The 14,806-nt window shown below is 39.4% G+C and overlaps 1 protein-coding gene across 1 annotated transcript; it reads left to right on the forward strand.

Moving 5' to 3' along the window:
- Positions 1-337: 337 nt before the first annotated feature.
- Positions 338-909, forward strand: LOC149817470 (protein LIGHT-DEPENDENT SHORT HYPOCOTYLS 5-like). Its single transcript, XM_089985395.1, is given in 2 exon segments — positions 338-841; positions 844-909. Coding segments are annotated over 2 exon segments (570 nt in total).
- The last annotated feature ends 13,897 nt before the right edge of the window (positions 910-14,806 follow it).

A 14,806-nucleotide genomic window follows, 5' to 3' on the forward strand; every position in this document is an offset into this window, starting at 1 on the left:
CATCCATCAAAATAGAAAGAAAGAAAAAACAAAATAATATCGAATAAAGAAAGCCCATCAATCTCACTCATAAATGACTAAATACATAAATGCAAAAAAAAAAAATAATAATCATTGAATAAGTAACCCTAGTTCTCAATCCATCTCAGAGAGTCTAAGCCTCTAAGGCCAAACCCAACATCCAATTCCAGACAACAGGCACTTAAAAAGAAGAAGAAGAAGGAGAAGCGAGGAGGAGGAGCAGTAGCAGTAGCAGCAGGAAGAAAAGGGAGGTATCATTCAACAGAAACAGTTAAACAGGAAAATATACCAAAAAAATTTCATTTCCATGTCTACCATGAATCTTGCAGATGAATCACAATCATCCACCACCACCAACACCAATAGCAGCACCATCACCACCACAACCACCACCAATTCTACCACAAGCCCATCAACTCTTAGCAGATATGAGTCCCAAAAGAGAAGAGATTGGAACACCTTTGGCCAGTACCTAAGGAACCACAGGCCACCATTGTCACTATCAAAATGCAGTGGTGCACATGTGCTGGAGTTCCTGCGCTACCTGGACCAGTTTGGCAAGACCAAGGTGCACACCCAGATCTGCCCCTTCTTCGGCCACCCCAATCCGCCGTGCCCGTGTCCGTGTCCGCTCCGCCAGGCCTGGGGCAGCCTCGATGCGCTCATCGGCCGTCTCCGCGCTGCCTACGAAGAGAACGGCGGCAAACCGGAGTCAAACCCGTTTGGCGCCCGTGCTGTGCGCCTCTACCTTAGGGAGGTGAGGGAGTTGCAGGCCAAGGCTAGAGGAATAGCCTACGAGAAGAAGAAGAGAAAGCGCCCGCCACCACCGCCGACACAGCAGCAGCAGCCGGAGATGGCGATGACCGCAGCCAAGATGATCATCGATGACGAAGAGGGGGAGCCCGCTATGCCGGAACCCGGTGGCAGCAGCGGAGGTTCGACGGTTGGGCTATCTGTGATGAAAAAGGGGCCGGCCTAATGGCCACCGGTGGGTTGAATTAGATCTGATATGAGCAGCACCAAGATGGTTGGTCTAGGAAGCTTTCAAGTTGCACCCCACATTTTACTAACTTTGAAAAGATCATCTATATATCACCTGGACTACTTTGTAGGCTTTCCTTTTCTTCTGGTTTTCACTTTTTTCCTTTAGTCCCCTCCTTGTGCAAGTAGTTGTTAGGATCGGTGCTAGTTTTAGTAGTGATATGGTGGCAGTAGAAGTAATGACAGCGGCGATTGTTGTTGTTGTTAGTGTCGTTACTCATAGCAGTAGTAGTTGAAGAAGAAGATTATGATAATCATGATCATGATGATGAAGATGGTGGGAAAGAGAAGACGGCGGACTATCGTTCTTTTTTTCTTTTCTAGCTTTTTCTTTCTCTTATTTGCTATCGGATATCAAGTGGTCACTTTTATGTGGTGCATCTATCATGTATGCAAATATGAAAGTTACATGGAATTGTGTAGATTGTGGACCAATTTAGTTTCTTCTTCTTGCTCTTTGTTGTTGGTGTAGATAATTAGTCATTTAACAAATTTAGTGTCTTCTTATTACTCTTCACTCTTGATACCAAAGGAGCCCATTTTAAGGTATTTACGATATCGTAGTCTTGTGTTGATGATATTCACAGTGGATTGTCACTTCTGAGGAAAACCATAATCCTAAATTTTAGATATCCATCTTTTATGCTCATCATTCTATTCCCTCTTCTTCTTGATACTGATTCTAATTAACATTGAGCTAACTCGTGCATTTGGGGTTCTCTTCTTCTTCTTCTTCTTCTTCTTGGTTGTGATACGTCCAAGCAACAATTTGCAAGCCTAGTCTTGTCATTCAGAGAAAAAAATTTCAATGGCAGACATTGGAATCTCCACCCTTTTCAAATCCGTGAAGTTGTATTCTAAATACGAATTGATCTTGTGCTCTTTTGGTTTGAGTCCAGCTTCCTAACCGCTTGGAATCTCCAAAGTTTGAGCAGAAACCCAAAGTGATGATTTCCCAAGGTATCTAGTTGAAATCCAGTTTCTCGAGTTTCATTCTATCAGAGTAGTTATGAGGGAAAAAAAAAGAGGAACCAGAATGAAAATTATCATTGGTCTCGATCAGGTCTCTACTTGAAACTTTATATCTTTAGTTTCATATTTGTGGTTTCCAAGATTCTAATGAGAATGTTTGGAATATTAGAGAACACCATTGTCTCAACAAATTAAGAGAGAGAGAGAGAGGACCACTGTACCGTGTATTTATACCTAATTTATAATAATACTGTCATCGGGAAACTCAAGGTGGAAAGGGGGAGAAGTCTTTTCACTATTCTTTCTGGCCGACAGTGCAGCCTATGTTATCATACAAGATGCCCATGATTGGGTAATATTGGGTTTTTCTTTGCAATCTACCTCATATTTTATTGGTCATGACGGTGGAAAACATTTGCCTTTTTGTTTTTGCAGATTAGAGGTATGTTCTTCCTTCACATGATTTTAGTGAGGATTCTAATAAACTACTTGGTCGTCTTTTTCATGATTGGTTGGGCTACACATAAATTTTTTAATTCTTATAGAGAATGGAGGGTATCGATGCTTGGTTTCGATTCTTTGAAGCATTGGTGGTGGGGAGGAGGCTTTCGTTATCATTATGTTAACCAAGGATCTATTCTGCTGGAAAAACTGCTAAGAATTATATTACCTGATTTTTTCTTTCTTTCAATAGTTTAGCAATACAGACGTTTGACTGGTGACTATCGAGAATAGTTATTTATTTGTGAAGTTTGTTTCCTTTTCTTCCCTCCTATCTATGTTCATTTCCTACAAGTCTTTGCTTGCTCCAATGATGTCTGCTGTGTCAGGGAAAAACTGAAATGAATAAGGATAGGACCTTGTTAAATTTTTGTCAAACCCTTAGTAATGATGCGATGGAATCCCACTATGCTTTTTTTTTAATAAAAAATGTCTGTGTGATGTGTCTCCAAGTGTACGTACAAGAGAGTCATTATATGAAAGAAAATTTTTCTTATGAGAAGTTTTGATATGATAACTTTTTTTAAAAAAAAATGTTTCTTTTATTTGTGTAGCACGAGAAAAATAGTATGAGAAAATTTGTTCCTTTTTTTTTTGTGCATGAAATTTTTTTCCTCTTCTATCAAGTGCTAACAAATGGTATTTTCAAAATTATTTTTACGATTGTATTGAAAAAAAATTCAATCACTTAAACCTTAACAATAATATATAATTGTTTTTTTGCCATTTCTCGATATAAAGGCTATTGAAAGGGTGCATTTCAGAAAAAAATCATCTTTCTATTCTTTGCCAGGGCAGCTTCTTTGAGATTTGAGGCCACCGCCTAGGGCTTCAAAGCCTCAAATGAAAAAAATGTAATGCTTATATTTCGCATGCTGAAAGCCTCCAATGAAACATGGCACATGCTGAGGGCCTCCGATGAAAAAAGATATGCAGAAATATGGGCCTCCAATGAATCTTGGCACATGCTGTTGAAAAAAAATATGGAAAAATATGTGCTTCGAATAAAATATGCTCTTGAGCCGCCCCTGATCAATGCTTGCATGTAGAATTGAAAAAACATGCGCGCGCACACACACACACCTCTCTCTCTCTCTCTCTCTCTCTCTCTCTCTATATATATATATATATATATATATATATATATATATATATAGGACATACAAGCACCCTTGGAAAATGTGAAAAAATGAGAGAGAGAGGAGCAGGAAGGTGGTGGTGGTGAGATGTAGTGCAATGGGTGATGGGAGTGTAAAGATAAATTTTCTGTTGGTAGGAAACATTCCTCCACCCCTCTCATGGATAAATGTTTCCTATAAAAAAGTGTACTTTTTAGAAAAACTCTCAGTGAAAAAATCTCTCATTTGGTCACTTTTCCTATATCTTTCTTGCTTCCAAACGTGCTCTAAGGAATTCATATTGGTATTGGTGTGAGTCGTCTAACACGAAATGATCTGTTTTTAACAAGCAAGAATGATAATGGTTCTGAGTATGGATCCTTATTCTTTTCCTTTTCTTTCCCTTTCCCAAGAATGCACTGATAAATATCTCTTTTTAACAAGCAAGAATGATAATGGTTCTGAGTATGGATCCTTATTCTTGTCCTTTTCTTCCCCTTAACCAAGAATGCACTGATAAATTTGTATCAGATCATGAATGTTTGAGGAGGAATCATGATATCTTGGTAAGAAGCCTTGCAATATTTGAAGAGTGAGACAGGAAACATGATAAAAACCATAAATATATTTAGGCAAAAACCATTTGCCAATCTCTAAAATGCCATGTCTTAAGTTAGGGACCATGAAAGTAGTTGTAATCTCAAACATCTAATCGCCCACAACGTCCCCACCCACCTGGTTTGGTTAGCTGGCTTAAGGCGTTCAAGTTGAAGGATCGATGTCGTGAGTTCGATACTTGGGGTGGGGTGTGTCCCTTGCCACAAGATTGAAAGCGAATGGATTTTTCTAACGGTCATTACTCCTCATTGTCGACATAAAAAGTTCAAATACCCAATTCAATTTTTTTTTACTGTTCGTGATGCATAGCAGGGGCCACTAACTATCAGATTCTCTCATGATTATCTTTTACAATTTTTTTCATCATCAGACTGAAATCCGTCTTTATTTGAAATTCAACCCCATCATTGAAGAAATCACACAGAAAAGACAGCTAGCTGAAGATTCATTTGATCAAGAAACTCTGTTTTCACCTGATTATGTCAACCCTGCTTTCCCATGATAATTAGTATTTTTTTCTTTCTTTCATGCTCGTTCATGTGCAGATGATCATGAATAAGCTATCTTTACTCATAAGACCACTATCGTTCGGGAGGGTGTCGTGTGTTCTCTCCCGAAAACGCAATGTTTGCTACAGTGCATGTTCAGGGGTCCGAATGAGTGCCACATATATAAGCACGTAGGGGTCGTATTCCCGTGTCTGTCAGCATCACTTAGCATCGCAGTCCGGTGTGGTTGCAAAAACCTAAGTACCCTTTCCTGTTATTCTCGCCATGAAACGGCGGTTCGAAAAAATGACAAAAATGTCCTCTATTCAAAAAAAGGGAAACAACATTTTGAAAAAAAAACAAAAATGTCCATCCAGAAAGTCGAGTATGATGTTAACTCTTCAAAGTCCAAACATTTCGTTTTTTCCCTAAGCAGTAAACTTTTGCACCATCTGCTGTAACAGAAGCTCCCTTTGACGACGCAAACTTTGTCGTCGTCTGCTGCCACCGAAGTAGCAGCCTTTGTCGTCGTCTCGAGTCGAGGTTCCCGCCTTGGTTTTTAGCTTGTGTTACAACACATTGCCGCCTTCTCGTTTCTGCCTTGTGTTACAAAACATTCTCGGGTTCACAATCGACTGGTTCGATCATTGGTGGGCATCATAGAGGCATTTGTCGGCCATCTCTTTTTACAGTCTTCTCTTCTTTTTCGTTCTCATTAGGCATTATGGAAGAAAGCAATGATGCACAAACATTCCAACAAGTGTCATTAAGGTGTTGTGAGTACCTTTCCATGTCATCATGCTATTGTTGAAGAACGTATGTCGTCATGAGTACCATTAAAGCATTGTTTTGTTATTGCAGGTAGATATTGTCCTTTCGATGGTTGAAAACTTAACGATATTTGTAAGATGCTGGGGCCTATTGACAAGAATGCTTGTTTACAGATGCGAGGAAGGGCCTCTACCCCATCCGGTATCCTCTATTCACTCAGTATATGCAATGTATCACAAATCGCGGTTGTAGTAACATACTATTGATTTGTGAGATATTGTTTTGTTTGTTAATATCGATTTGTAAGCTATTATGCTGAATTTCTGTATCGATTTGTAATATATTTTGCGATATGTATATCAATTTGTAAGATATTATGTGTTTTGTACTGTCGATTTGTAAGCTATTATGTTGAATTGTCGTATCGATTTGTAATATATTATACGGTATGTATATCAATTTATAAGATATTATGTGTTTTCTAGTATCGATTTGTAAGATATTTGTAGAAAGACTTTTAAAATGTGTGTACACAGAAATACATTGTTACGCGTTTGTGGTAGCGATTTTCGTATTCAAATCTCTGCTCATTTAGCAATTTCTATTGAAATCGCTTCACAACATCGTAGATATAATTAAATTGCTATCGTTAACACACATATACGACAAATTATTTCTTTTATTGGCATGGTAAGTAACAACTCAATGCATAGTATAAGCAAATAACAAATCGTTGTTGCTTTTATATTGTGATTCATTCAATCGTTTGTTTGACTTGCTTAACCTTATCGGTATCCATTGTTATATGCATCTTGAATAAATCGTAGTAAACGTATGTGCTTGTTAACACAAATTGATATCTTGCTTATAACAGTGGTGAGCTTATCATCTGTTGTAATAAAGATGATCTATCTCAATCATTTGAAAGATATGGAGAAGTGAACATTTGTACTAATGACGCACCTGAATAAGTGAACATGTGCACTAATGATGCACATGATAACAAGGGTGCAGGCATTGAATTCACTCTTCACTACAAGAAAAATGCAGATTAGTGACAGACTCTATCATAGGATAAAGGTTGGGTGGATGAAATGGAAAAGTGCAACTGGAGTGTTGTGCGATCGTAAAATGCCATTGCGGTTGAAGGGAAAGTTTTATAGGGCGACTATTAGGCCTGCTTTACTATATGGTACGGAATGTTGGGCTGCCAAGAGACATCATATTCAAAAAATGAGTGTAGCTGAGATGCGTATGCTGAGATGGATGTGTGAAAATATAATAAAAGATAAGATTCGGAACGAGGAGATACGTAAGAAGGTAGGCGTTGCACCCATTGAAAATAAGATGAGAGAGAATCGTTTACGGTGGTTTGGACATATTCGGCGAAGGCTTAATGATGCTCCAGTTAGAAGGATGGAGAAATGGGAAAATATATTAGTTAAAAGAGGTCGGGGTAAGCCTAAGAAGACTTGGATGGAGATGATAAGAAAGAATATGAATGCTTTGAACCTCACCAAGGACATGGCATTGGATAGAAATGATTGGAGGAGAAGGATTCATGTGGAAGACCCATAATGATTTTCTTTTTTGGTTCATATCGCCGACCCCAATTATTTTGGGATGAAGGCGTAGTTGTTTGTTTTGTTAGTGACAGACTCTATCCATCACTAATCCATCACAAACTTCACCGCTAACATGTTTAGCGACGGATTATCGATGGATAGAGTCCGTCGCATAATCCTAGTTGCTAAATTGCGACAAACTTTATCTATTGCCAATCCGTAGCTAATTAGAGACGGATTAGCGATGACCTATGTTTGTCGCTAATCTGTCACTAATTAGCGATGGATTAGCGACGACTTATATATGGATATAAACTGTCGCTAACTTTTAGTCGACAAGTTAGCGATGGATTAACGACAAATTAAAGGCCGTCACAAAACATTGTCTGATTGAAATTGGCGACGGCTTAGCGACGAACATAATCCATTGCTAATCCGTCGCAAAATTTAAAAAAAAAATAAAAAAAAGAGCCCTGAGGCGTGTGCCTCATACGCCTTGAGGTGCACGCCTCGAGGCGAGGTGCGCCTTAAGCTCTTTAGTTGAACAAAGAGCTGCTTACCACAATTGATCAAACAAAAAACATAAAATGATGCATAAAAAATAATACCATTCAAAAAAATGCCAGTAGAGCAAAATGAGCACTTAATGACTGCTTGAAGGCTAGGTTTCAAACCTTCGCATCTATATCCATCTGTGTGGGCTTATCATTAGACTCTGAAACACCATTTTCAACACCCGAACCAGATACATCATTGCAAGCTTTGGCATTCTGCATATTTACATCGCTATCGCCACTAGCCACAGGAGCAACATCACTTGGAACATCATATGTCTCCATTTAAGTGGGTTCCTTTGTTTCCTTTGGAGGCTCTTTGATAGGCGATACTGGCAGCTCCACTTCCTCCTCTTCCAACAACTGCCATAGCAATTTTAATTATGTTAGAACGATTGTGAAATGCAACTGAAAAGGAAAATTAAGATAAAATTATATACATAACTCACAGTTGCAGTCTCGACAGATACAATCCCATGCAAATTCAAGCGAATTTTTAGTTTGAGCTTCACATGTTCTCCCTTGGTAGATTGGAATGGACTAATCTAATCATACCCACACAGGAAAACGATGAGCATATGCACTATAATTGTACCTAACTAAGACAACATAACAGAAAATAATTAAAATTGTATGTCTCACCGTGTCTTAGGTTGTGCTTGCACCTCATTAGCATCAGCATAAAGAACATCAACAGTAAATGTTCCAGACCTATAAAAGGTTAATGCCTTCACACTAGGGATGGGATTGCCCTTTGGAAAAACAATAGTTGTCTGCTGGTGCTCAACTGCACCATTTTGAGAGTCAGACGGAGTGCTTTTCCAAGATAAAGCAATAGAGAACAGGTAGATGTCATTCACCTAATATGCATATAAACACAATCAATTTAAGAATATCCACCATGTAGTCAAGAAATTACTGTAAAGATATAGATGATAACCATCCACAACAACATCCTCATAAAAATAACCGCTCTCGCTCTTTATATATATTATAGATAAAACTTATGAGCCATATTTCCTCGCGTGCCCCAGAAATTAAACATAGAAAACCCAAAAGGTCTAAACAATCAAGTAAAAAAACTAATATAAAACAAAATAATGAAAATAGAGTAACACACAATTGCATACAGATAACTATCCCAATAGTCCACTTGGTCAAAGTGCAAATAGAACATCTATAGATTCAAGAAATCAAACAATTTAGCAGCCTATACAAAAATATAATTAAACAACAAAGGTGTTTTGAAGGCATAAGAATGACATTTTGGAACCAAGAAGAGATAATTATGTTAGCTGCACTGCAGAAAAATGCAATGATTCTTATTGCTTAATTTTAATCTTCTGTTTCAACATGTACAGAAACACAGGATGCTCCAAACAAGTATATTAGAAACCCAAAACTAACATCATTAGTTCAACACCAACTAGCAGGAAATTGCTCAGAGACTTCAATGATTCAAAGTGAGTCCCATAGTCTTTACCAACTAGCAGTAAACTTTTTTCTGGCATTTTTTTGGTGTATTTACAGTTTACTGCACCCATCTTATGTTATGAATGCTTTCAGAGACAATTTTACAATGGAATTAGATTATGTTAGCTTGTTTTAGGATCAATGCAAATCTATTCTGGGCATGTTGTCACATTTTCGTTTTCATCATTCACTAAATTTAAGCCATAGTAGTTGGCGACTGATTAAAATTTATGGTGCATGGCAATACAAAATGGATATATTTGAAATGAGTTTTACTGATTTATATGAGTTATTACATGTGTTAGCTACTCAGTGTGCTAAAAAGAGCCAAAAAAGCAAATACAATGCTCAACTATTGTCCTTAGAAAACAAGAATAAGATGTTCTATCATGCATTCTCACAAAGAGAGTTCATTCCGTCATCCAGATCAATGGATGCTGGTTTAAAATTCTTTTGCTTTTCAAGCATAAATGATAATAAAAATGATATGAAATAAGATGACACACCGCAAAACGCATCAGGAAGATCGTCGATCAATTGGGGCTTCCACTTCTCCATAATCCTTCTGGGTATAACCATAGGGTCTTCAACAAGCTCTTCAGTCCTTTTCCCCTTTCTATGATCCATAATGGTCACAAAGTTCTCCTTTGCAACGATCTCCAACGTCGGTTGCACCCCAAGAACATTGTACCTCCCCTACCAGAAAAACAATCAGGACCACAATGAGCCCTACATGATTCCAACAACACAACTAACAAACGGGTTTGTCAATTGAGATGTGAAGAAGATGAACGATAGTTTAACCAGAAGCTTACGAGATCCATTCCCTTATAGCCTTGTTTGATGGATTCGAAGAGGAAGCTAGGAGCCTCCCGATCCACTTCCTTCACCAAACAACGGTAGGCGAGGACCGGATTGAGATGATCGGAGAATGTGCATATGTAGAGCGGCAGAACGTTCTCATTTTTCGACGCCTCGATGAATCTCAACACATCGTTCGAATCTGTTTCGATCACAACCCACCAAAAATCACAAAAAAGAAAGGAAACGAAAACCAGAAGCCCTAATTCCCCAACACAAGAAAGAAAGAGAGAGAAAGCTAAAAGGATGGATTCAAGCAAAACCATACCAACATAGACGGTCGAAACAAACATGCATTTCACCAGAGAGCGAGTACAGAGCTGCATAGGGATCCTCTTGATATTGTCGCCATCACCGAAACCCCCACGCTTCTCCAAACCCCCCACCCTGGTTCAGCCTTGCCATGTAGTCCTCCTCGTTGCTCTCCGAGCTCACCACCAACTCGAGGATGCTGCCAAGGAGCAGCTTGGCGAGGTGGGCGAGGACGCCGCCCAGCTTGGTGTCGTAGCCAGTGGAGGGGTCATCGCCCAAGATGATGCGAACGATAACGAAGTTGACCTGGGGAAGGAGGGAAGCGAAGCGCTCTAAGCCACTCTGTAATAAGAGAGAGGGAGGGAGAATTTAGTGCCCTAATTTGATAGTTCTAATAAAAAATTAGCGACGAAATTAGCGAGGGAAACTTTTTTGTCGCAAAATCCGTCGCTAATTATCGACGGATTAAAGACAAAATATTTCTATCGCTTATTCGTCGCTAAGTTGCGACAGATCTTGAGATGGAATTTTTTTTGCCAATCCGTCGCTAATTCGCGATGGAAGTTTTTCTGTCACTAATTATGCAAATATTTTGAAGGTTAGCGATGGATAGTTTTCTCTCGCTAATCCGTCATAAATTTGCGATGGAAAAAATCCGTCGTAAATTTCCGTCGCTAATCAGGGTTTTTCTTGTAGTGCTTGACTTGAATGTTTTAGCAAAAGAAATGCAATTTGATAATGAGGTAGATGATTATGACAGTACACTTGATAAAGGTGCAGGCACTAAGAATGTACATGATAGTACACCTGACTCTGTTCCCATAGAAGAAATGCAATTTAATAATAAGGATACTGCATATAAATGTTACAATGATTATGCCTTAAAATCTAGCTTCAGTGTTAGAAGGTATTCTTGGTCAAAAAATGCACAGGGTGTCGTTGTGAGAAGGACATATGTTTGTTCTAAGGAAGATTGGAAGAAGTCAAGTGAAAATCCAACAAGCAGCATGCCAGAATCAAAATGTAGATGTCCAGCGAGAATGGTGTTAAGAAGACATTCGAATGGAAAATATGCAGTTCATGCTTTAATCAGTGATCATAACCATGGATTAGTAGCTTCACATATGAGTCTTATGTTAAGGTCACATCGTAAAGTAACTGAAGCGCATGTTGTAATTGTTGAAATAGCTTATAGCGTCGGCATTGCACTAAGAAAGACATATAATTTGTTCGTGCACATAAATGGTGGTCGCGAGAATGTGTCATTCACACTTATGGATCTAAGAAACCACTTGAGAAGGAAGATGACAGATAACATGAAGAATGGAGAAATATGTTCTTTGGTTGATTACTTACAGAAGAAATCAAGCATTGACCCTAATTTCTTTAGTGCAATGCAACTGGACGAAGATAGATATGATGTGAAAATGTTTTGGGCAGATTCAAAGTCAATAGTAGATTATGAATGCTTCAATGATGTGCTTGTTTTTTATACGACAATGAAGATTAATACTGAACAATGGCCATTTGCGTAGTTTGTTGGAGTGAACCATCACTCACAAAGTTGTATATTAGGTGACACTTTTTTGTATGACCAGACAAAGGAAAGCTTTGAGTGGTTGTTAAAAGTATTTACACAGGCAATAAATGGGAAGCAACCTGAAGTTGTACTTACAGATGGTGATCACGCAGTTGCAGTTTCAGTGTCTCATGTGTGGCCAGATGCATATCATCGCCTATATTTGTGGTATATCTTTCAAAATGCAACAAATTACATATGACACATATTTAATCAGAAGACAAGGTTTGACAAAAAGTTTGTAAGGTGTGTACTTGAGAGCGTAGACGAGGTCACCTTTATGTTTGATTGGGAGAAAATGATTCAGATATACGACCTTAAAGACTATCTGTGGTTACAAAATTTATATGCTGAAAAGAAGAAGTGGGCATTGGCATATGGAAGACAATACTTTTGTGCAGGTATGATAAGCACACAAAGAGCTGAATCTATGCATTCCACACTCAAGAAAACCTTGTATTCATGTTTAACAATGTTTTGCTTCATGGAACAATATGAATTATTTGTAGACGGTCTTAGACAAAATGAGCTTGAACAAGATGTGAAATGCTTCAATATGCACCCTATAACTTTGGGCATAAAAATATTAATGTGACCTACAGATCTGCATACACTAACTGTATTTGAATGGATTAAGAAGAAGGTTATACAGGTTATGAATTACAATATAGAAAGACATGCAAATCGAGAATATGCATAAATACCATATTTTATGGAAGGGCGAAGAGCATAAAAAAAGGCAAGAAGCATATGTCACGTATAATGTTGACAACAGAACAGTTGAATGCACGTGCAAAATGTATGAATTCAAAGGTATCTTATGTTGGCATGCATTAAAGGCACTTAATCAAGAGAAGATACAAGCAATACATGAGTCATATTTAATGTGAAGATGAAGGAGACAAACAAAGATTGAACTACTGGATACAGATAATGTCAGTCAATCTGGTGTTGATGAGAAGTGCCACATAGCCTCCCGTTACCAACAACTGTGTAGGTCATTTATGCATGTTGCAAATTTGACATCAAAAAATAAAGAAGCCTATGTATGCACGAGAAAAGTGTCAAGAAAAACACTTGAAAATGTGCAATTAATTCACCACCAGTCCATTACAGCTAATGAAGACCACACTACAAGAAAAACTATAATTAGCGACGAAAATTGCTGACGAATTTTTTTCGTCGACAATTTACAATGGATTAGCTAGAGAAAACTATTTGTCGCTAACATTCGATTTATTTGCAGTCTTAGCGACGGAAAAAATTCTGTCATGAATTAGCGATGGCAAAATTCTGTCTTAAATTCCGTTGCAACTTCACGACGGCTTAGTATCAAATTTTTTTTGTCGCTACTCCATCGCATATTTGCGACGGCGTTTGCAACAAAATTTTGACGTCGCTAAATTTCCTGTAAATCCTCAATGTGATCCCCTTTTCTCTTTCTGTTTCGTCAATTGCCCGACCACTGCCCAACGTCCTGCCATCACCCGCCCGCCGCCAGGTGACCTCCCATTGCCCGCCCGACTGGCGACCTCCCATCGCCCGCTCGACCGGCGCCCAACGACTTTTGTTGGCCCGCCTGCCCATCTGCCTCCCGTCGCCCACTGCTCGTCGTCCTGTCGTCGCCCACCCAATCAGTGCTTGTTGACCTTCGTTTGCCCGCCCGCCTGACCAACGCCCATCGGCCTCTCTTGCCCCTTACTATTCTCTCTCTCGTTGCTCCCCTCTAGATTTTTCGGTGAGCCCCGAACGCAAGTAAACATTCGCTTTTCCTTTATGGTGTAGCCGCCCCCTTCCCCCCTACGGTTGCCAGAGGGCCAGCAAAGGCCTAATAGCCTCTATCAGACCCTCCCCACCCTTGTGTAGTCGGTGGGGGACTGGCAGAGGCCCTAATCGCCTCTTTTTCTCCGACATGATAGAGGGCTTCACGACTATCCTTTTGAATGCCGACAGAGGGGCCCCTGTCGTCTTGACTTTGCCAACAGAGAGCCCGCTGTCCTCTTGACTTTGTCGATAGCCCCCCCCTCTTGTCCGCTGTCGGAGAATGATCGGCAGGAAGAGAAACCCCCTGCCCTTTTGTTTTCCCTAGCAAGGGGTGGTTCGCCCCCCTCTCCTCGATAATTTCGGCAGGGGGGCGAAGCCCCCCTTCCCCTTGTCTGTTTTTTCCGACAGGGGACGAATCCTTCTGCCAATTTGTCCGGCAGGGGGTGGATCCCCCTGTCGGGAAATTTAGCCTCTACAGGGGGCGAGACCCCCTGCCTCATGATTGATATGGAAGGGGGAGAGACCTCCCTGCCTTGACCTTACTGCTGGTAGGAGCAGCGCCCCTCTCTGTCTCGCTTTCACCAAAGGGTTGTGTTTTCCTATCCAGGCTCGTTTTCGACATGGAGCGTCACCCTCCTTGTTATCAGGTAATAAACTTCATTTTCACACAGTGTTGCTTGCAGATTTCTGAATGGATCCCACTTGTGCCCCGCCACCCATGGTAAGTAAGTGACAAAAGCAATGCAAATCAGGTAAATACCCATGGTGAGTAAGTGATGCATGTACATCACAGGTTATTTAATTTCTTGGATGCAACACTTTTCTGTTCACACACTCACTTAGTTGTGGATATCTAGGACTGCTTTAATGGAGTTTGGAGATCATGCTGAGCATGATTTTAATGTATGAGAATAAAAGTGTTCTTATTTTTGGAGTTCGGATTCCATGCTAGTCATGATAGTAGTTAGCGGGATATTGGAGTGTGTTTGCTGCAGGTACATGTTTGACATTGTTTTGATATGAATGATTTAAATATATTGCAATGTTTGATGTGATTGTATCCATGCTTGTATGAAGTTACTTTTAATTTGATTATGACTTTCATATGAAATTGTATCATGAAAATATGCTTCAAATGAATGTATCGTGTTATGAATAGTTTGCACATGAAAATATTAAGTTATCAATACATGCATCATAGCTCTTGTGATTGTATGACATTATATAT

This window comes from Nuphar pumila, chromosome 13 (genome assembly GCF_984573655.1).
Source record: "Nuphar pumila chromosome 13, dmNupPumi1.hap1.1, whole genome shotgun sequence".
Lineage (NCBI taxonomy): Eukaryota > Viridiplantae > Streptophyta > Magnoliopsida > Nymphaeales > Nymphaeaceae > Nuphar > Nuphar pumila.